Below are 21470 nucleotides of genomic sequence, written 5' to 3'. Positions count from 1 at the left end.
GCTTCAAATATTACTTCCTTACTATCTCTTTCCTGCCCTAGAGGAGAATTCACGATGCACAGCATCGTCTACCGCCTCTCATGTTGTTGTTGAGCAGCCATTATATGCCCGTATTCCGGCGGTGGACTCAGAATGGGAGGCTCCAGATCCAATACGCTCGGGGTCATGTTGATTCTTCTGGCATCATTCGGATCATAACTGTCATTCCCCTCGACTGACTGACTTCTTTCGACAGGAGATCTTCTATCTAATGTCAAGCCTAGTATACTCCTCTTGTAATCCCCAGGCGTTTCAGGACTCCACCCCTGACTTGTGGGAGGCGTACTGGAAGGTGAGACGTGTGTCGAAGACGTATTGTGTTGTTCAATAGTAGGTAACGAGGGAGCGAGGGATTGACGGACCAACAGTGATGGTAAAAGAGATGAACTTGCATCTGCATGATATAGTGCTGGCCGAGTACTCGATCTTGAAGCATTGTGGATACCGGTAGTGGCAGCGGGAAGAGGAGGTAATGGCATATGTTCATAATCGCTTGATTCTTGAGAAGGTGGCGAAGGAAGAGGTATTGGTCCTCTACTAGCGATATTATCCAACCTATCGGTCAGATACGTTTCACCACCTTGTGAATAAGCCGATGATCTTGAAGTGATCGAGTGTCCTGATCGACTTCCATGAGAGACATGTTGGGTGATGGGTGGTCTATTTCTCGAAGATGGCGGATTTGTGTAGATCTGATTGTCGAAGCTATCACCTTGTCCTGTACTGGGGGGACTAGTCAGACTGGCTGAACTAGGTGGTTTAACGACACGATTAGGGTTGGGAGTGTAGAAGTACGCGATTGACCCTTGAGGTGAGCTACTCCTTGTCGTTGAGATACCTTCTTCTTCATATGACTTCTTTTTGAAGAATCCACGGAGTGATCCAAACATCGAGGAGGGAGTTGGAGATGAATCTTCTTTACTTGAAGTCGAAGAGACCATCCTTGATCCAATTATCTTACTTTCTACTACACTCATCGATCTACTATTGGTGCTTCCGCTAGGGAAATCGATGTATGATTTATGTCGGTTGTTGGATTTGCTAGATACACGTCTAGGCTTTCTTGACAATACACACCAGGCTAGCACAGCGATTATGGTCAGACCGACTACACCGCCAACGACTCCTCCAGCGATGGCTCCCACATTTGTTCTCTTCGATCCGGAAGGTTCAGAACCGCCATCAGCCGACGTGAATGTTGGTTTAATCTGTTGACTTGTGACACTTCCGCCAGTCCATCCATTGGGGTTAACCGTAGAGTTGACGACGGCATAATCGAAACCTACTATCGGACTGCTAGTCTTTCCAGTATTTGTAATCTTTAGTGTATGAGGTCCTTCACTAAGCCCGGAAGCCGTATAATCTATATAAGAGCTGTTAGCAGCAGTTGATATCAGCGATGTTTCACCACTCACGAGGGACTTGAGTTAAGCGTTCAAAATGACTTCCATTGAACGTATGGTCCGCACCGCCATCGATGCTGTTAATAATATTGGGTGATCAGTTGAATCACGTACATAATATTGCCTTGTGACGTAGCCGTACCTCACAGAGTATCCATCATGATCTACGTTGATTCCAGAAAACACTTGTATCGAGAAACCATTGAACCTGTAAGAGTATCAAAGGTTTTAGAAAAAGACGGTAGAACGCGTCCAAAGGACATGGTTCGAAGGCACGCACGGTAGAATCATACTTGCACCCGCTTGTCCTGTCAAATGTATGGTGCTATTGTAATTCATGGCGTCTACTGTATCCTTTGACCAACTTGCATCGTACGTTATTACGGGTGTACTGTCATCCAGGGTAGTAGTGTACACCTGACCAGAGCTGCACCAAGAGCAACGAGTCAGCCCGGTTCATGGTCGACTTGCACATAAATACCCACATGTCATGCGATATAACCAGGTGATCAATATCTAACCATGAATCCGCAGTCGAACTGGGCTGAGGATCAGTACGAGTTGGATAATTAGTGACGCGCTATCCATCGTATCGCATTAATCATCTGTTTCACGGCATTCCAATTAGGGTTTGTCTGCTTACGATGATATGCTCCTTATCAATCGTAAGGTTATTGCGACTATACAACTCAGTTTGAAATACTGGATTCGTCGAGAAACTAGAATAAAACGTCTCGCTCTCGTCATCGATTTTGACTATCACAGCAAAAGCGGGTTGTTCAAGTGTCAACTGATTTCAAATTTTTATGAGACAGCACGACATACCTCCGTAGACCCCGTGATTTTGCCTTTTAGATCCCATTATAGCTATACCGGTGCCATTGAATCGATATTCCATATAATCTCCCTATGTCCAAGAGAAGCCGAACCGATCAGTCCTTTCTGCCGCCAGTAGGAGTAAGATTGTGCAGATACTCACATCGGTATATGTAGCGTGAAATGTCTTTTGAGAATATGATGAAAGATACACATCAGAATATTGAGTGCCTGCAGTATGACTATTTAGCCATAACAGGTCCGACATGTGCTTATAAATGAGGTACAAGAACTCACCAGCTCTATGGTCGTCTATCCACCCATTGGCATTGGAGAAGAACGTGATTTCAGGTGCGGCGTCGTCAAGCTATATTTGAATCAGGCAACGTTAATCGGCATCCGCCTACAGGAACATGACGCTGACCAGCGGACTTAACTTACCAGGATTTCCATCGTGTCAACAATCTTATCTTTCCGTGTTTTCCTGAACAAAGTCTCCACACCTGATGGACTGAGTCTGGTAGTATCTGCTAGCCCGTGTCTGAAGTCTCGATGATGGATGTTAATTCCAGAGCGCTATGTTGCCTTGAATACCAAGTGGGAAGATGAACGAAGGATTGACGGAAAGAGAGGTCGGTCTAGTGTTATGAATGATGGCTAATGAGATATAAGAGTAGGCAAAGAAAGTGAAATAAAGTGAAGTCGATGAGAACCAGTAAATGATCATCGCTGTCCAGTTCGTCTTCCATGTTCTGATGACTGGGTACGATGCTAATACATTTATTTATTTAAGTCCTTTCCCTCGGTAGTCCGTTAATATGAAAGATGTATTCCGAAGTTATCTCGACATCACATTTCATCATTTTTGAAACGGTAAAGGTAGTCAAGGTACCCTTTAAAGGGTGTCAATCACATTTCTGTGGCTTGACCTTGATCGATCGAATCTGTCTCCGTCCTTTGTGACGACGTGTGACGATGCGCCTACTCCTGGACAACGAGCTCAACATGTCATTGCTCTAAGGTTGGGGAAATTCGTAGTCTCGTTTTGTTTGTTTGTTTGTTTGTTTGTTTGTTTGTTTGTTTGTCTGTAAGGATAGCTGGGTGGCTTGTGTGTATGTTCGTCTTCTTGGCTGTGTGCATGATGTGTGTATGTTGCAGGACGGCCCATTCTCGTATTTCTCCGATCTCATTCTGCCTCTGTCAGACCTCCCACTTGTCGGACAAGATCAGTAGTCTACGTTGATCACTCACATGGGAATGCAAGGCCAGATATGGTAATCCAGCGTCACTCACTAAATTACAATCGTATGCATAGGTAATGTGACATTTCGGCTTTCCCTCTGACCACATGCTTCTTCTCCTAACTCTCAAATGTTGTTACTCCTCATTTAACTGTACGCTCAGAAGGCGAAGCTTCATGTTACTCATGCTGAGGCGTCTTCTGCCAACAGGACATATTCTCTTGAACTGGTCCCGAATTTGATCACTGCACATGCCTCGATAGTCAGCCATGTTCGATCATAGTGCCTTAGTCAGGACTTACCATCACTACCACGCAGTTCGTAGTATCTGGTCATGAGACAAGCAGATCAGCCGAGCATCGCCTTGTATATAGTAATCATCCCGAGAGTGAACTGCTCACCTTGACTTTGGTATTTCCACGTCATTGACGTACGTCCCATTAGTAGATTCCAGATCAATGATGAATGGTCTGCACAGCAAATGCTCAGTCTCGGCAAATCCAGGAATATCGAAATGGAAAGAGCGAGAAAGGTAGAAGTGAGAGAGAATGCGGTTCATCGGATGATGAGAGGGATCAAGTATATGACAAGGGGTAGTGAAGGGAAATGAAACTTTTAGACTCACTTGACTGTCGTCGTCACATCACCATATTCATTCTTCTCCGATATCTGACGGTACTGTATAGCGGAATGTTGTTTAGAGCAAGAAGGATGAGCGATGGGTATGTCAGTAACCTATACCTGAAGTCAGTTCCTTTATCCAGTTGTCATGCGTAACAGCTTCACTCACCACCGTATCTCGTCCGATAAGGTAACATGACTGTCTATATATATGTATTAGATCTATGACATTCGTCTTATCAGCTCTCACCCAACGTAGGCTCCCCGTCTGTTCTGGCAGCCAGTCGTAGTAGGACCAAGACAGAATGACTCACCGACCTGCTCGGAACCTTTGAAAACGTAAAGTCTCCAATTCTTTGTTGGTTTCCTAGCTTCTGGAGGTTCGTTGTATTTCACTTCTACACCTTTGATCGTATTCGTCTCTTTGGCAAGTAAACCAGAATTACCAAAATTTGGTTTTTCAGGTTCCACCGTGGGTGCATCTGGATCCTATCATCCATGAACAACAAAATAACATCAGTACTTTCGCTGCCCAGATCGACAGCATTTCTTTCGCCGAGCATAGGAGATCAGATGACAGAATATGATTGACCAGACCCACCTCCTTCTTTACATCCCCATCATATCTCTTCCTATCCACTACTCTTTCCTTCTCCCTATCCTTCTCACTATATCCTTTCTTGCTCTCATTATCCCTCACCCTGTCCCTATCTCCGTACCCATTATCCCTTGGTCTCCTATCGTAAGGTTTCGATGGACCTGGTGATCTTCTTCTGGACGATGACCTGCCAGCGCCTTTCGATACGTACTCTCTACGTCGGGGTGAGCGGGAGTCTCGTCTGTAATGACGCCTTTCGGGGGATTCTGACATGGTGAGGAGAGTTGAGGTGGACGATATTGATATTTACTGGGTCGATGCGCTGCTACAAGTTCCTTCACTATGAGCCTGGGAGTATCCAGAAGGAAGCTAGCAATGGTCTCGACAAATATAGAGTGATAGTGATGAGTGATGACAGTGAAGAAGAGAAGAAAGGTTGACGAAGAGCTCGTTCCTGATGTTTTCGTGTCTCTCCAGGTTACCTCGAGTAACGTTATCGCTAATATCTTGATCTTCATCCTCATCTTGATCAATTAATTCACTTGCATATAGCGTCCAACAACACGATTTGTAAAAGAGACTTGGTCTAGTATATCTCTTCACCATAACCATCATTCAGAAAGTACACGACAGCGACGAGTGCATGCATGACTCTCGTCATTATGTCGAAACAACACCTAACCAAACTCGAATCACAAATATCATCTCTCAAACATGAACTTGAACTGGCCACATTCCTGAATAAAGGTATCCTTCAGACGAATACAGAGTACAAGCTCCGCATAGCTGAGCTGGAAAGCGAGAATGAAATACTATCGAAAGCCGAATCAAAGTTATCTAAAACCGAAGATGAGTTGGAAGTCACTCAAAAGCAGTATAGGACATTACAAGGTGATCATGTGGATTTACTCAATGCGCATAATTCGTTATTGCGGGGACATAACGAGTTGAAAGATGAAGTGAGGCTGTGGCAAGATAGATATCAGGATCTGAGGAAGAGAATAAAAAGTTTACTAGATAATGGACAGGTCGATGTGGATGTGGATGTGGAAGGCGATGGTCAGAGTAAGAGGAATAGTATAACACCTGTAAGCATTTCTCATCTTATGTGCCAATCATTCCAGTCGAGTGAGTTAAGAGGAATTATTTATAATAATATACTGTAGATAACAAAGTCCCGAGCTACCTCAGCTTCAGCTTCAGTATCAGTATTAGCAAAGCGACGTACAAATGCTATACCCCGAAACCAGGAAGATCAGACGAAGATCGCTTCATCTTCCAAAGTGCCCTTATCTGTTTCACCCGTCTTACCGCCTCTCAGATCTCAGTCGAAAAAGCGCAGGAGAGTGGAAGATTCTGTTTCAGATCAGGAGTCGGGAGATGAGCAGATAGACCAGGGTGACCATGAGGATCACGAAGATCGATATCATTCGCATAACCTACATGTAAGTGAAAACGTCTACCTCTAATGTGTAAACGAGGAATACTTACAATATCAGAAGCTGAGAAATGAAAGCTGAAATCCAATGATTAGACTCCATCCCCCAAGAATGCATACTCATCTCGAACGAAATATCATGACACAATTCGCAAACCGACGGAACATCCGAATGCAACCCCGAAGACCAATGGCAAACCTCGTTCTTCCACTACTTCAATGACAAACAGGAGGAAAACGAATAATCAGAATAAATCAAATGCGAAAGTCAAGGATGAACCGATAAGTCCTGGCAGCGGCAGAAGGGATAATGAGGATACACAATATAGTGATGATGGTGATGGTAAGTACCACATCCTGTCTGTCTATCTATCTGTCCATCAGTGAGACTGACAACTGACAGTTGATCCTTTTACAGATCCATTAGCTATGATGTGATGTGAAATAGGGAGTCTCCTTGCCTAAATCGCTATCAGTAGACTGTACTTGTATATGTTTTACGTTGTTGTTGTTATCAATATTATTATAATATACATGCCCAGAAGGTATCTTTCATCATGCAAGATATATATTATGTACCCTTCATTCTCTACTTTATCTCCTGATGCCGACGAGCTCATGCCGTATCATCCTCATCCCACCAATCTTTCGTAGGATAAGAATAATCTCCCTTCTCAAATCTCACCCTCTTACCTTCTCCAAATACCCTATAAGGGAAAATCATAACAGCTGCATTCCCCCTTTCCGTTTTTCTCTCTTCATCATCCCAATTATACCAACCTCTCTCCCAACCTCTTAACCTCCACGTAACCTGAGTCCAGACCTCCTTCAAAGTCGCAGTACCCATCATGATCGTCGTCATACCCTCTTTCGCACCGCGATTCAACGAATGCAGAGAAACTACAGGGAACGGTAAAGATATTTTGGCAATAGGTGGTGTAGGTAATTTACGAGGTTGTAAAAAGTTGGGTAGGTTGATTGTAAGATTTTGAGATTTGATTTTTCCATCGCCATCTGAATCTTTTCTTGCGTTCGGGTTGGTGTCGATATTGGGAACTAAGGATAGGTAATATTGATTCAGGAATAGGGAAGTGATAGAATATAAAGTTTGATGAAATCCTGTTTTCCCATTTACGTCAACTTTCCCATTTCCAACTTGATCGACTCTTATCTGATCAGTAGCGTTTCCATTGGTTGTAGATAGACCTTCACCACGGTTCCTAGCGTTTTTCAAAACCTCCTCAATGCTCCTCGGCCTGAACACTTTTTCGTCCAGATCGAATATGTTTATTTTCAAATCCTTCAAATAACCTTCATTACCTTTATACCTACTTCCTTCAAAGAAATCACCTTGTTCTAAACCTAACATCCTCCGCATACGAAGTTGTTCCATTCCATGTCCGTGTGCGGGTCCAGACGAAAGTGCTTCATAGGTGTATTGAGCAGCTTCGACGGTAGTCCAAAATTCCACTTGAGGTTGAGTATCATCCTTGATCTTCAGGTCATCTAGCCGTCTTGATGATATTGATCTTTGATCTTTCCAAGCTTCTTGGATGACGTTATTGAACTCTTCAATAAAAGGTCTTTCCATCTCTTCTAATATACATTTATACAGTTCTATTGAATTTTGACTCTGTCCCTTCAATCTCTCATACTCGCCTTCATCATCATTATCAATATCGATTTGTCGCTTAAGCTTGTTCTTGGTCTTACCCGTCCCATCTCTCCCTCTCGATACTAATACTACTTCCCCATCGGCATTGTGCAATAAATGACTAGTGGGTCGGAGTGATCTAGATGCAGCTTCGTCCTTAGATGTAGGTAAGGTATGATGAAGGACGTCCGAGCAAAGTCCCATCAAGGTGGTTATATCCAGATTGAACCTTAGGCTCGGTATAGGTTCGGCTGGACCCGTCGGGCCGTTTAGAGAGGACAGTGGTGTTTGCGATAGATCGCCAAATATCAGATTCACGCCCATTTCTCGGATCTTCTGGAATGTGAGGGGTATACGATCATCTGGCCATTCCACCTCTTCTTCACTGTCCCGCTGAAGGGATGTGTCGCTTTCTCGATATGAATCTTTTGGTGATGACGGGATTCTGGTAAGATGGATGGTTATCTTAGGTACAGGAGCACCAGGTATACGTTCCACTAGACTTGCAGCACGAAGTAGATCTTGTGCAGTCGTGATGAGGGAATTATCCATTCCAGGTGTGGGTTTTGACTTGCTTGAAGAAGCGGAAGGTGAAGATGAATCAGAATCGTAATCGCTGTTTATATATGAATCCGCTTCTCTAAATTCCGCCAATAGGTGGGATATCTTTTTACTAATAGGTCAACACACCATGGTGTCAGTATCCGCCAGCTCCTCATGTCACAAAAAAAGATGCATTCATTGGACTCACCTGTATATCCTTTTCCATTCCCTTCCACCTTGAGCAATGACGTCCACCCAAACTTCCTTCTCTTTCTCCTTGGCCTTTTCTTTTCCCTTATCCTTGATCTTACCGCCCTGCGAAGGTTTATTTATTGGCCAAGTGTTGTTTAACCTCTTATCTCCACCCATACTCATCTTCACACCTACTATTGGCGATTCGGAAGTAATGATGATTTTCCAGTACGTGATGAGATTGGAAACAGTAGGGATGGGATCGTCTTTTGGTGGTACGCCCGATTCGATCATCTATAAATGTAGCGTATATTCACTCAGCATGAGACCGAATTTCGATTCTTAAGGTATTTGAGTCAGGGAATTCATTGCAGTAAGTTTGGACAAGCCAAGTGGAAGTGAACAGAACATCGAGCCATGGAATTGATCATTGCGATGTAGGATGACTGATCGTACTCACAGCTTCCAGAAGCCTCATATGATTCTCGACACCATCGAACCACTTCTTCCATCCCATGATTTCATCTTGACCCCAAGGTTCATACCGTATCCTATCCAATATCGGAGCACGATACATCGGCTGGGTCAGATCGAATCCATCGATATGACGTATTAGCTCTGAGAGTAGTTGTCGAGCATGATGTAGTTGCGGAGTGAGATCCTGCGACTTGGACATGCTTTTGAGTGGGGTATGAACGGACTGGTTGTATGATAGGTGAAAAGGATTGAAAGGTGAGTTTCGAGTATAAGTCATGGAGCGCTGGTCGCAGTGGACTTTTTGACGGAGGTGGTGGACCTCCACCACTGGACTGTGCGAGAGCTCTTGGTCTAAGCTAAGCGCAGGAGGCGAACAACGCATGATGCGTAAAAGCCATATTATTTTTCATGATTGACATACTAGAAATACTATGCTCAACAGTGTTCGAAAACTTGAGAATGAGAATAGAGAAAGAATGAATGAAAAGGTTACAACTGGTTGACTTCTGCGAAATCTATGAATCAGAAAGAATATCACTGCTTGTGTCACCCCATACCCGATCTGTTGTCATCAGGCGCTGTCGACATGAAACGCACTTAAGTGTCTACTGTAAATTCCCATCGACGCTTATATAAAAACGCCCGTCAGCTTTCATCGACTACCAATCGCCAGCTGAGTAGCTCACCTCCAGGTATCCCCTTAGAGTATCATCCATCAGAATGTCATGTCGCTTCTGAACGTATGCCTGTATATCGGCGCCATCAGCTAAAGTCACTCCATTTGCTGTATTGACAAGGGGAAAAAAGCTGAAATGATTCGACACATACAGCTTGATTGGTGATATCCTGTCTCAATTTGGCTATACTATCCGTATCACTTATATTCTGTTCTAACAGGTATCCTAAATTCTCGACAGCTCTTTCCAAATCACGTTGATTATCTTCGAACAGCTCCGTCATGTTATTTCGTTTCAGGCTGATGACCAAAGTAAATTAGCATCGGGAAAAAAGTGGTAAGCGAATGAGGGAGAAAATTGAATACCCACTAGAAAGCCATACAGTAAGACCATTTCAACGTGATTCTAGCTTTGATTACAGCATCTACAGCTTGTTTCGCAAATTGGACTTCGATCCAAGATAAATTACCACTGTTCTGCATCTGTTCCATCTTCTTCTCTGTTTTCTGGTAGAACTCCGCATCGAGCTTAGCTGAATGTTCATGATTTGCCCATCGGTTGAAGTACTAGATGGCACAAAACAGGTAAGTCGGACTTAACTGTATTGGATAAAGAGGGGGAAGGATAGATAGCTGGCTCAGCACACTTACATGTAGGTATCTCTCGAGACTAGCTCGTGATTTGGCTTGAGTATCTCTCGCATCAATACCGGACTTCTCGTCAAATCGATTACATTGATACCATGATGTACCATGTTCTGACCATGGGCCCATACACACCCAGCAGAATTCCCATTTGCACTTCTTACATGTCATATGGCTAATGCCACATATGTCAGCTACGGTAAACATCAGATTGCATATGCAAGTCGACTCACTTGCATCCCCCATTTTTCTCTATCGTGGATTGACATTTCGAACATTCTTTCGTATTTGCTTGAAGCCAATTAGCTGTTTCCGAGTCATCTGCGCATTTCTTCTCCCATAACTTCACGATCCGACATAAGACGGGACGATGACTTGCTGAGTATCCGCAGCTGCATGTTGTTCCCAGATATAAGCTTAAAATCCTTTCGCGATTGCGAGGGAAGTAGTAGCTTACCCAAAACAGAGATCGTGACCACATTTACACTGCACCGTAGGAACCAGCTGATTGAGCATCCTCGTCGGCGCCTGGGAGCATTCAATGATGTACTCGCAATTGGGATGAGGACACCAACGTAAAGTGGGAGAATCAGCTACGAAAGCGGCATTTAGAAGATTATGATATCTATTCAAGACTGTAAGCTACTCTCATGATATCATTGATAACAATGAGAAAAATCAGCTTACCGTTTCGATATATCATGAGTCACCAAATCATCTATGATTTCCTCCCTTACTATCCTCTTACATCCACTTTCCATACATTGTATCTTCGCACTTTCACCTTCACCTTTGATCTTCCCAGACAGATACTCTTTCCAACAATCTTTGCAAAAGCGATGATCGCATCCCATCGAATAAGTTGATGAATAATCGTATTCCATACAGCAAATTGGACATTCGAATACGCCAGTGGGTTGAGCTGATTTGGTACGCTTTAAGAAAGATGACGGACCAGGTTTGAGTGATCTGGTAGATCGTTTGATAGGCGATGATGGAGATGGGAGACTGGATGTGTGGGTAGTAGGTGAAGAAGGTGGTGACAATCCCGCTGCCTCTAATGCTTGAGCAGGATCATTCCAAAATTGTTCTTGTAATTTCTCGGAGTTCCACACATAGTGTCTGAGTAATATAGCTGCGCTTGATGCCTATGATGAGAAATCATAGTCAGCATCAATTTGTACTGTACAATATGAGTTATGTTAAGATGAGAGAGAAGACTCACGGGAACTTCCAATAACGATTGAACCTTCGTTATCTCTTTGTTCTGCATATCGATTATTTCTTGTAGTGTCTTTACTTTCCATGAGACATCGTAGGGTTTCTTCTGTGGTGCTTCTGATCGTACAGATTCAAATATATCGTCAGCTTTAATGGATTTGTGGAAGGGCCAACATGTGACCGACCTTCTATAGCGGGAGACATAGCATCGTAGACATCGGGTTCAGACGTGGAATCGATATCTAAGTTATCAAGACTCTATCAGCTCTAGTTGCCTGACAGATGCCCGGCTAAGTCACTCAAGAGATGACTTGAGCTACTCACCATCCTGATCGAACTCATCATCGTACTCATCCTCATATAGGAAATCATCGTTATCACCGTCCGAAGACATCTTCTTCCCTTCTTCAGGTGGTGTAGGTGGCGAAGTGACTGTTTCTTTCTCTGCTTCTTTCTTTATTGCCTTTCTGGCCTGTTCCGAAGGATCTGAAGGAGGAGGGGAACGAGGTCGTTTGGTACCAGGCAGAGGGGCGGTGTCGATGAGCGGAGGTGGATGGGACTTCAGGGTGGCGGATTGAATGCGAAGGGAAAGGGGTCAACTGAAGTAAGCTGGTATCGGGCTTGATCAGTTCGGATTGGCAAAGCGAGTTTGAACTGAGGATGGAGTCCTAGTTGGTTGTGAATGTATTACTTGTGATGCTGTCTTACGGTTGTTAACTATCTGTGAAGGGGAAGAATGGAGTCACGATAACGTCTCATATGATTACTCAGGCTTCCTTCATCACTCATCCATCACCCCTACCAGTGTCTCGAGGGCTAGATGACATGCACAGATCACGTGACTGAAGCCTGGTGGGTTTGATAGCTTTGATTCCATGCCAGGTTCTGATGACGTGGGATACCTCTACACGCTCAACATAATGCATTCATTCCATGTTCCTCCTCTCAAAGCAATCATCACCGACATCCATAGACAGACAATCTTAACATAGCTGCTCATTTTTAGTCAACCTCGAGGGAAGCTTTGTTCCGACAGGCAAGATGGTCTCCACTTCGACGCCATATCAGAATTTCGCCAAGGTGATCTCATCATACCATGATCAGTATGCCGAAGCAGGACCATCCAACTCGTCTTCCCTAGATTCGCCTATACGGTATGAAGCAGTCTTAGATGAAGAAGGGGGTCTGATAAGAGCATTCATGAGCGCGGTGGAGGAAGTGTAAGCTTCGCCTTACTGCATTCTTGGCCAACAACGGCAAGCTGACATAAGAACGTAGTATCAAGTCCAAAACGCCTACCACCAATTCATTCGAAATTGACGGTGAAGAACAGATAAGTCTGGAAGAACATCAAGCTCTATTAAGTGAACATAGGACATGGCAACTACTCAGAGCAATCTACGAGTAAGTCCATCTTGAGCTCTCGTCAGGAAATTGTTAATGCATCAGCTCATGAATTGTTACTTGACTGGACAGAAACCAATTGCATCGTTCTGATCCAAATTTCATACCTGGTTCATCGAAACAGCAGATATTAGAAAATCCATATACGAGTCCAGAGGATATCATGCAGATTCTTATTAATGAAGATCCGGAATTATCTCTATGGGCTGTAAGTATCGTTGACCCCCCTGGATCACCAGGAAAGTACTAATGCAAAGCTTTTAACGCGAACAGACTTTGGTGGATCATCTACAAACTCGTCCGTTCGCATCATCCGCACCTCCCTTAGAAGCAAGACATGGATACCTGCCATCTACTCTCAGACGAGCTAAGACCGCCCGATCAGCTGGAGGTATATCGTTAGATCCCGATTTCACGCTGCGAGATCCGCATGGTCAAGGTTTAGCGGGTGAAGATCAGACGTATCAGACGCCTTTGTTGGAGACATTATGGGATCTGGTGAGACACGGTGAATTGGATCAAGCCATAAAAGTCTGCGAACAGGGTGGTGAACCATGGAGAGGAGCGACGTTGATGGGTGGAAGAAGGTGGACAATGGGCTTAATGAGTGAGTTGGCCCAAACGCCGTGATGAGTTTTCGCATAATGTAGCTAATTGCATTTGCGTACCCACGTCAGCCAAAGAAAGTATAGCGATCAGTCCGCTGGAGGGTAACAGACGTAGGTTGTTGTGGAAGAAGTCATGTCGGGCTATTGCAAAGAATGTATGTTTGAGCGTTTATTATCACTTACTTCCTAGTTCCCTTTCGATGCTGAATGGCTGGAATACACATAGCCAACCCTCTCACCAGCCGAAAGACAGCTCTACGCAGCATTGATATCCGACTTACCCACCCTGTTAACGTCATGCGAAGACTGGGAAGATCACCTGTGGGCCCATATTCAGCATCGTATAGAGTATAGATTAGAACAGCGTTGGCATGAATTAGGTGGATATTGGGAAGAGGAAAGCGAACTGTTAGGCAGAGATGACGAGGATGTCGAGATCGCTCAGGGGGGTTTGGAAGAGGTGTTTAAGAAAATGCAAGGGGTACAGAAAGGTGGTGTTGCGTGAGTGCCCGTCGTCATCCAGTCACTGAAGCTGTCATGAAACTCGGCCCCTCACTGAAATAGAGTAAAGGATCACGCTGATAGTCCTTGATCATACCCAGAAACGCAATGTCGGATCCATACCATGTTGCTCAGCGCATGATTATTCTGGGCCGCACGGATTTATTGTTCAACCAATTTGCAGATCAGATATCAAAGATAGAAGCGAGTGTCTCACCAGAGTGAGTGAAGTTGATGTACCGCGCATTAACAGTCAGGCTTATACTGACAATCATATGTGCAGACTTGTTGGTCCCTTGGTCCGCTTTTTTGCTCACCTGGTCCTGACATTAAGAACCCTCGGTCAATCGGTCCCTGATTCGGCTGCAAACGCAATCATACAAGCGTACTTGACCATTCTCGAAAGGGAAGGGAACGACTCATTAGTAGCTATGTATGCAGCTTGTCTGAGGGAGGGAAGTGGTGAAGAAAGTTATGCAAGATTCTTGAGGGGTGAGTCAAGCTTAGTGGGCCAGAAGACCGTAGAAGCAATGAGCTGAGCTGATCTGATCGTCATGCATAGCGATGGACCATAATGCAACGAGAGAACAGAGGATGGAAGCCTTGTCCCGAGCAAAACAGCATAATTTGGATGTAGCTATCATCGCTAAAGAGACAGTCAAGATGATCTTATCTGAAGCATTCGAGGTGAGTCGTCTTCAATCTTGAATTGTCAGATTGAATTGTCATCCTTTTGGAGAAACGCATAGAGGCGCTAAAATGATGCATAAGGATGACAAACTTGTCAACCTATGGTGTCCTCTGAATCTGCCACTTTCCTCAGACGCGATATGAGTTATGCTGATACTCTGTTTTGGTCTCGGCTAGGATATACCTTCACTGTCATCATCAGAACCTGATATCACCGCTGTATCGGTTGGTCTGTCGGAACGTGATGTCCAATTGATCAGATCGATAGAATGGCTTACTATGATGCCTGAGACATTGGGAGAGGCATTGATCAAGTCCAATGATGTAGCGAGGTATTTCTTGGGTGAGTAATTGGTCTTCCCACATCCCCACCATACATACCAACGTATCAGCAAGCCTAGTAGCATACTGCTTCGTGTCCTTCGCTTTGCGTTCGATGTGTCGACATGTTCATTGACTTACCTCGTTGACCTTGCAGCCTTGGGAAAAGCCAACGCTGCCCAATCTCTCATCCGTACCCTTCCTTCGTCACTCCTTGAAATCCTCAGTAACTCATCAATGGCAGAAGACGAAGAGAACCACTGGATAGAGCATCAAGAGTATCTAAAGCTGTTTAGCATATTCCGCTCGTATGAGGTATTAGCGGATTTAGACTCTGATCCTAATAGACGACCAAAGGAGACATCTACTAAATTGGAGAAACATAATTACAACAAATCATTACTAGGTGCCATAGATAGAGTTTGGGAGAGGACAATTGGGCTTTTACAACCTCCTGAAGAGGATGATGGTTGGTTGAGGTTTAGAGTTAGTAGGAAATTCGAGAATGGTTAGTTCCCATTTTCCATTCCCTCTTTGTTTTCTGTCAGCTGATTGAGATATACTCTTGGTGTCTATAGGTTCCAAACGTAAGATCGAATTATCAATCATACGTCGACTATTCATCCCATCTTTGATCCTCCAATTACATCAACTGCTGATCCAGAAATCGACAACTTTCCCTGAGTTATTGGATAAGGCTTTGGAATTGATCAAGATCGTTGCGAAAGAGGATAATCACTTGTATGAGGAATTTTTACCCTCGTCTTCCACCGGAAGACAAGGAGAGGGTAAGTTGGGTTTGTATCTGGAGAGAGTAAGGGAAGTTGGAATGGTAGCTTTGAAAGTTGGTAAAGGGGATTTATTTGGTTTTCGTAAGTAGAATATGACTATTGATGATATATATGCATGATGAACAAATTTCGAATATGCAATTGTTCGAGTACTATAACAAGACAACCCTACATCACCTTCTGACCTTCTTCTTACCAGCATTACTAAACTTATTACTTTTCCCATTCCCACCACCATTTCTCTTTTTCATCATACCCATCCCAGCTTCGTGAGTATCATCGTCCCTATCTCTATCATCCCCATCATCGAATTTCCTTTTGCTACCCATATCTCTACCTCTCTTTCCACCTTTACCTCCATTACCTAACTCACGCATTTCCAAAGCTGCTTCTCGATTGGCCTTGGCGACTGTATCGGTCAATAGACTGACAGCTTCTTTATCGACGTCAAACGAGATCATCTTCTTGCCTATGTGCGATTCTATACGTTGTAGGATTTCGACATCGTATTGGGTGACTAAGGTGATGGATTTACCGGAACGTCCCGCTCGTGCGGTACGACCTACTCTGTGAACGTAGTCTTTAGAGTTGGTAGGCATGTCGTAGTTCTACCATAACGATAGAGAATCAGCATTGTTATCCGTATTACGTTTGAAGTGTCATGTATATGGACGAAAAGCAAACAGCGAACAGTGTGAGATGAGAAGAAAAGGGGAGTTGATGACTTACAATGACCAGATCTACCAGGGGAATATCCAGACCTCTACTAGCCACATCAGTAGCTACCAATATACTCCTTCCACCAGATTTGAACTTGTTCAAACTTGCCAATCGCATAGATTGCGACATCTGACCGTGCAGGGGTATAGCGGGGAAACCTAGTCTCCTGAGAATGATAGATAGTCGCTGAGAATCGTTGACTGTTCTCGTGAAGATGATCATAGATGATGAGGAGAGTTCGTTGGTCAAGTATATCAAATGTGTGTCTTTGGCTTTGAGGGGAAGAAGGAGGTAGTGCTGTAGAAGAGTTGATACGGTAGAATACCTGACAAAACATGTCAGCTACCCTGAACAACCTTGATGTTAGTGACGAATCAATCTAACTCACTTGGAAGATACCTCAACTCTAACAGGTTTGTTTAAACTTGCTCTCTGCAGCTTGGCAACTTTCGTAGTCATCGTAGCAGAGAACAGATAGGTGTTCCGTTCTTTAGGTATCACTTTTAATATCTTGTCTATTATAGGTCCAAAATCCATATCGAGTAATCTGTCCGCTTCGTCCATTACCTATCATATTCACAAATATATCAGTATGAAAGAACATTCTTCCACATCAGATGATATTTGATTACTCACGAGGTATTTCAATGATTTTAAAGAAAATCCTTTAGTATTTTCCAAATGATCCATCAATCTACCTGGAGTAGCCACTATCACATGTGGCCTTTTTGATAAAGCGATAGATTGAGACATCATGTCCATCCCTCCTACTATAGTAGCTGTCCTGACGCCAATTCCCGATCCGAGGGAAGTAACCTGCTGGGATATCTGATATGCCAATTCACTAAAAAGCGAATCGCACATTGATCAGCTTGCAATAACAACCTGGCTAGAGGGTACTGGATGATATACTTACCGAGTAGGAGCAAGTACAAGTGCGAAGAAGGGTTGTGGGTTCTCCCATAGACTCTGCAAGATGGGCAAACTGAACGCAGCCGTTTTACCTGATCCAGTCTGGGCTAAACCAATGATATCTTTACCTTCCAACGCAGGAGGTATTGATTCGATCTGGATATCGGTAGGTTTCTTGAATCCCATCGAGCTACATGCCGCACATAGTTCGGGTGATATACCCAAGTCTGAGAACTGTTTGTTGGACTCTGAAGGTTCGGGAGCGGAGGGATCGAATTCCGGCGAGGGGGATCTTGAAGAGGAGACTGAACCGAAGGGGGATTGGGAGCGAGATGAGGACGCCTCGGAAGATGCTGAGGCGGACATGTTGGGGATATCAATAGGGTGATAGAGTTATGATATGACTGTGAGGTGCTCTTCAGTCAGTAGTATGCTTTATGGCGTGTGAGATATGGATGATCACCATAACAACTTCTTGGACGAGAAAGTTAGACAAACAGAAAAAAGTTGAAAGCTGATTTACCTCCACTTGCCACTGCCTCTTTGGTTGCCACGTGGGACAAGTGCTCAATGACTGGGAGCGGGTCAGGTGAATATCCCTGGTTGTGTTTTTATTTGATTTAATCCCATTCCTTCCTTCATATCCCTAGCTACCCGCGCCTGTCTTTGGTTGAACGAGGAACATTGACAACATCCCGGAGGAGGGCTGAACATGAACATGACAACATACTTCATTTGACATCAAGGACCATTTGTATCCGCGACTCAGCTGACTCTTTCCATAGCTAGCCTCACTGCACTCCCTATCTCCTTCAGTGATCATCTGGGTCTCATTTTCTGGACTACATAGATGCATCAGTAGCAGCAACCACCAGGTAAACAAACCTCAATCAACAAACCCGTTCTTTCCCTTCGGCCTCTGCACGACTTACTCAACATGGCTCTTCCAAGACGGACCACCACCTCCTCTGGTCAGGGATCAAGCTATGCGGATGTATCGGAGCTGGACAAGTATAAGCTGGTGTCGAATATAGGTAAAGGCAGTTTCGGTGTTATAAGTAAAGTGCAAAGAGTAACCGATGGAAAGGTGAGTTGACAGCTTTGGTTGCTCCTCGTGCGTTCATACCTGGATGTGTTTGATCTGATGATGCTTTCCTCTCAGGAATTCGCCCTCAAACAACTCGATTACTCTAAAATGACTGAAAAAGACCGTAAGCAGATTTTAGCTGAAGTGTAAGTTGGGCTCTCATCCACATACCCATATGAATGTTAATTCCGGCTGATCTGGTGGCTTGTACATGATGTAGAGCAATTCTTGACTCGCTGAAACATCGTAATATCGTTCAACTTATACAGAAGATCAAGGATCCTAAGAATGAAAGGATATACATCGTCATGGAGGTGAGCTGATCGGTTGTTTCATTGCACAACTTCTTCAGCTGATTCCGTCTCCGTGTCCAGTATTGCACTTCCGGTGACTTGGGCACATTGATACGGAAGGCGCAAAGATCAAATCAACCCATCCACGAGGACAAAATATGGAATATCTTCCTGCAGATCACACTGGCGCTGCACCATTGTCATTGGCCTACCGAACGACCATCGAAGCTCGGCGTGGCGAGGTTGAGCCAAGGAACTCAGCAAACGGCCGATGGCGGTATAGCCAGGTACCAGGTGCTACATCGGGATTTGAAACCAGAGAATGGTTTGTTCACTTCCTCGTCTCAGGTTTGATCAACAACCTCGAAAGGGGCGTCAACTGATGTGAACTGGATTTGTAGTCTTCTTGTCAGACGAGTTCGTCAAACTTGGTGATTTTGGGTTGAGTAAGGATATGGGTACTGCTTCCTTCACTTCGACATACGTAGGAGTAAGTCGACACACGATGAACCTGATCATCAACTGACGATCTCTTAGACTCCGTTATATATGCCTCCTGAGATTCTTGCCGAAAACCGTTATGACACCAAATCAGATATTTGGAGCTTAGGTTGTTTGGTATATGAGATGTGTGCTCTGCAGTGAGTTCATCAGGTGGATCAATTGGAGGTGTTATCTAGCTGAACTCGCTCTCAGTTCTCCATTTTCTCAAGCCCAAACTCAGGCGGAGTTGATTTCCCTAGTTAAATCGGGCAAACTCCCCTCCCTCCCTGCTCAGTATTCGCCCGCTCTTAAAAATGTTATCAGGGCAATGTTGACACTCAATGTGAGCTAGCGATACATCGAGAAGTTGATAAAGCTCATAGCTGACAATGCTCTTTTAGCCAATCAAACGACCTTCCACCAAAGATCTGTTAGAAATGGATGAGATGAAGTTGCATCGCAAGCTATTTACAGTCCAGAACCAGTGAGCGGTATAGTTCTCAGTGTCACGGCCGGGTATAAGCTAAACCTCCAATCTTTTCGTTCAGGACATCCCTGCTTCTATCTAAGAGGGACGAGCTCAAATCGTATGAGGAGCAACTACGAGCGAAATCATCAGCATTGGAGGAGCGTGAAAAGGCATTGGTCGCTAGGGAAGCTGCGATAGAAGCTCGAGAAGCTATTTGTGAGAGCAGGGATGAAGAAGCGAAAGGGACACAGCGTAGACTGAACCAAGCTGCCGAGAGCTTGAGAGCACAGTGGGAAAGGTTACGAGAAGAGAAGGAGAAGTCAAGCTTGGTCGGAGGTAGTCAAGAAGTATTGGTGGAAGAAGCCCGTGAGCCATCTCGATACCGGAGGTCTAAACGACAGCTGACGAAGTTTCAGGACCGGTAAAATCATCTGCACCTCCATTATCGCGTCCCGTCCTTGAGGAAAGAAGGTGAGCACCTTACAGAGAGCTGGACGACGATAAGCTTACTTAAATTTCTCTTAGCAATACACTACCTTTGCCAGCCACATCACGATTCTCACGTCTCGCTCATCCAGTCTACGGCGATACACCTTCCAAAATTCCTCTCGCAGCTATGTCATCTCCCACACCGTTAGAGCGTTTCGCTCACTTGGGTATCCAACCTAAAGCTGCAACCCCACTTCGACGCAACGCTACCAAATCACTAGGAAATCTAGCAGCAGCAGCTAAAATGGACGCTGAACGAGATGCGGTTACGGCAAATGCTGTAGCAGAAGCTACACCTGCCAAGCAGATCAATCGTGGTATACCGTTCCACTCAAGACAAAGGAGTAGTATCGGCTCGCCGGACGACCTTAAGAATTACTGTGAAGATATCAGTATGGCCATCGCTACTCCCATGTCAGTCGCTAGCCCATGGTTGATGAGACCCAGAAGGAGCTCCTTAGTCCCTATCAACTCTAACAACAACGACCTGGGATCAACGTCGTCTGGATCGGGATCTGAATCCTCTTCTGGAAGTGCCTCATCAAGCAATCCAGAATCAGTATTCCCTCCAACTATGATACCTGCTCCTGTTGCTAAGAACAATTTCATATATAGGGAAGCAGCTACACCCGCCAAATGGAGTATGGAAGATCCAGATTTACCTTCCCCGTTCCTGAAACGTCCTTCATCCGCACCTATGCCATCCCATACTACCAGCAGTAGCGAGCGACAAGTTTTAGGTTCCATCAATCCACCTCAATCTCAGACTACTACTACCTCGATATACCCTAATTTGAGTCGACAACAAACTGATCCTGTGATTAAGAAACCTACCGGTGCAGGCATGGGAACCGGAAATATACCAAGGAGTAAAAGTGGGAATCTGAATTTACATCAACATGTCTTGAGGAACAATGCGATTGTAGCTGGACGGACGAGCGGTGATGGATTGCCTGGTCAGGTTCAGGGTACGATAAGGAGATTAGGAGGCGGTGGTGGAAGGTAGCACCAAAGCATTCCATGGAAAGATGATGTTTAATGTTGATTAGGTATGGAGGAGGTCGGTGTATGATATCCCATTTCCGTTAGGTATTTTCGTTTCATCCAGTTTGAACTCATCCTTTCATATTTAATGATA

The 21470-nt window shown here is 44.5% G+C and overlaps 8 protein-coding genes across 8 annotated transcripts; 3 read left to right on the top strand and 5 right to left on the bottom strand.

Annotated features, from left to right (window-relative positions):
• Window positions 1–68: 68 nt before the first annotated feature.
• On the bottom strand, window positions 69–2711 carry I203_103465 (uncharacterized protein; the record flags this gene model as incomplete). The annotated part of the gene is made up of 10 exons (XM_019149437.1): window positions 69–1402; window positions 1455–1519; window positions 1585–1650; window positions 1723–1869; window positions 1928–2022; window positions 2086–2198; window positions 2268–2349; window positions 2422–2489; window positions 2556–2625; window positions 2700–2711. 10 exons carry the CDS (start codon window positions 2709–2711, stop codon window positions 69–71), a joined length of 2052 nt encoding a protein of 683 aa, XP_019001462.1.
• A 971-nt stretch (window positions 2712–3682) lies between these two features.
• I203_103464 (uncharacterized protein) lies at window positions 3683–4991 on the bottom strand (the record flags this gene model as incomplete). The annotated part of the gene is made up of 7 exons (XM_019149436.1): window positions 3683–3744; window positions 3802–3827; window positions 3901–3969; window positions 4125–4234; window positions 4290–4342; window positions 4435–4609; window positions 4722–4991. 7 exons carry the CDS (start codon window positions 4989–4991, stop codon window positions 3683–3685), a joined length of 765 nt encoding a protein of 254 aa, XP_019001461.1.
• Window positions 4992–5380: 389 nt separating this feature from the next.
• I203_103463 (uncharacterized protein) lies at window positions 5381–6594 on the top strand (the record flags this gene model as incomplete). The annotated part of the gene is made up of 4 exons (XM_019149435.1): window positions 5381–5806; window positions 5885–6163; window positions 6253–6499; window positions 6575–6594. 4 exons carry the CDS (start codon window positions 5381–5383, stop codon window positions 6592–6594), a joined length of 972 nt encoding a protein of 323 aa, XP_019001460.1.
• A 178-nt stretch (window positions 6595–6772) lies between these two features.
• On the bottom strand, window positions 6773–9221 carry I203_103462 (uncharacterized protein; the record flags this gene model as incomplete). The annotated part of the gene is made up of 3 exons (XM_019149434.1): window positions 6773–8483; window positions 8562–8839; window positions 9006–9221. 3 exons carry the CDS (start codon window positions 9219–9221, stop codon window positions 6773–6775), a joined length of 2205 nt encoding a protein of 734 aa, XP_019001459.1.
• A 398-nt stretch (window positions 9222–9619) lies between these two features.
• On the bottom strand, window positions 9620–11958 carry I203_103461 (uncharacterized protein; the record flags this gene model as incomplete). The annotated part of the gene is made up of 12 exons (XM_065517321.1): window positions 9620–9649; window positions 9709–9768; window positions 9851–9998; window positions 10069–10265; window positions 10350–10518; window positions 10577–10735; window positions 10801–10968; window positions 11031–11265; window positions 11353–11491; window positions 11569–11681; window positions 11750–11806; window positions 11889–11958. 12 exons carry the CDS (start codon window positions 11956–11958, stop codon window positions 9620–9622), a joined length of 1545 nt encoding a protein of 514 aa, XP_065374139.1.
• A 647-nt stretch (window positions 11959–12605) lies between these two features.
• Window positions 12606–15968, top strand: I203_103460 (uncharacterized protein; the record flags this gene model as incomplete). Its single annotated transcript, XM_065517320.1, has 12 exons — window positions 12606–12784; window positions 12843–12968; window positions 13041–13176; window positions 13242–13575; window positions 13646–13731; window positions 13803–14077; window positions 14179–14298; window positions 14361–14569; window positions 14640–14764; window positions 14945–15110; window positions 15246–15596; window positions 15667–15968. The coding sequence occupies 12 exons, from the start codon at window positions 12606–12608 to the stop codon at window positions 15966–15968; spliced, it is 2409 nt and encodes an 802-aa protein (XP_065374138.1).
• Window positions 15969–16052: 84 nt separating this feature from the next.
• Window positions 16053–17877, bottom strand: I203_103459 (ATP-dependent rRNA helicase RRP3; the record flags this gene model as incomplete). Its single annotated transcript, XM_019149431.1, has 5 exons — window positions 16053–16487; window positions 16609–16924; window positions 16988–17166; window positions 17236–17443; window positions 17516–17877. 5 exons carry the CDS (start codon window positions 17875–17877, stop codon window positions 16053–16055), a joined length of 1500 nt encoding a protein of 499 aa, XP_019001456.1.
• A 571-nt stretch (window positions 17878–18448) lies between these two features.
• Window positions 18449–21338, top strand: I203_103458 (uncharacterized protein; the record flags this gene model as incomplete). The annotated part of the gene is made up of 11 exons (XM_019149430.1): window positions 18449–18598; window positions 18674–18744; window positions 18819–18912; window positions 18973–19216; window positions 19293–19381; window positions 19429–19532; window positions 19588–19717; window positions 19776–19858; window positions 19923–20209; window positions 20260–20314; window positions 20369–21338. 11 exons carry the CDS (start codon window positions 18449–18451, stop codon window positions 21336–21338), a joined length of 2277 nt encoding a protein of 758 aa, XP_019001455.1.
• Window positions 21339–21470: the final 132 nt, after the last annotated feature.

This window comes from Kwoniella mangroviensis, assembly GCF_000507465.2.
Source record: "Kwoniella mangroviensis CBS 8507 chromosome 1 map unlocalized Ctg01, whole genome shotgun sequence".
Taxonomy (NCBI): Eukaryota; Fungi; Basidiomycota; class Tremellomycetes; order Tremellales; family Cryptococcaceae; genus Kwoniella; species Kwoniella mangrovensis.
The sequence above is the reverse complement of the archived record's forward strand: the minus strand, read 5'-3'. Positions and strand labels throughout refer to the sequence as shown.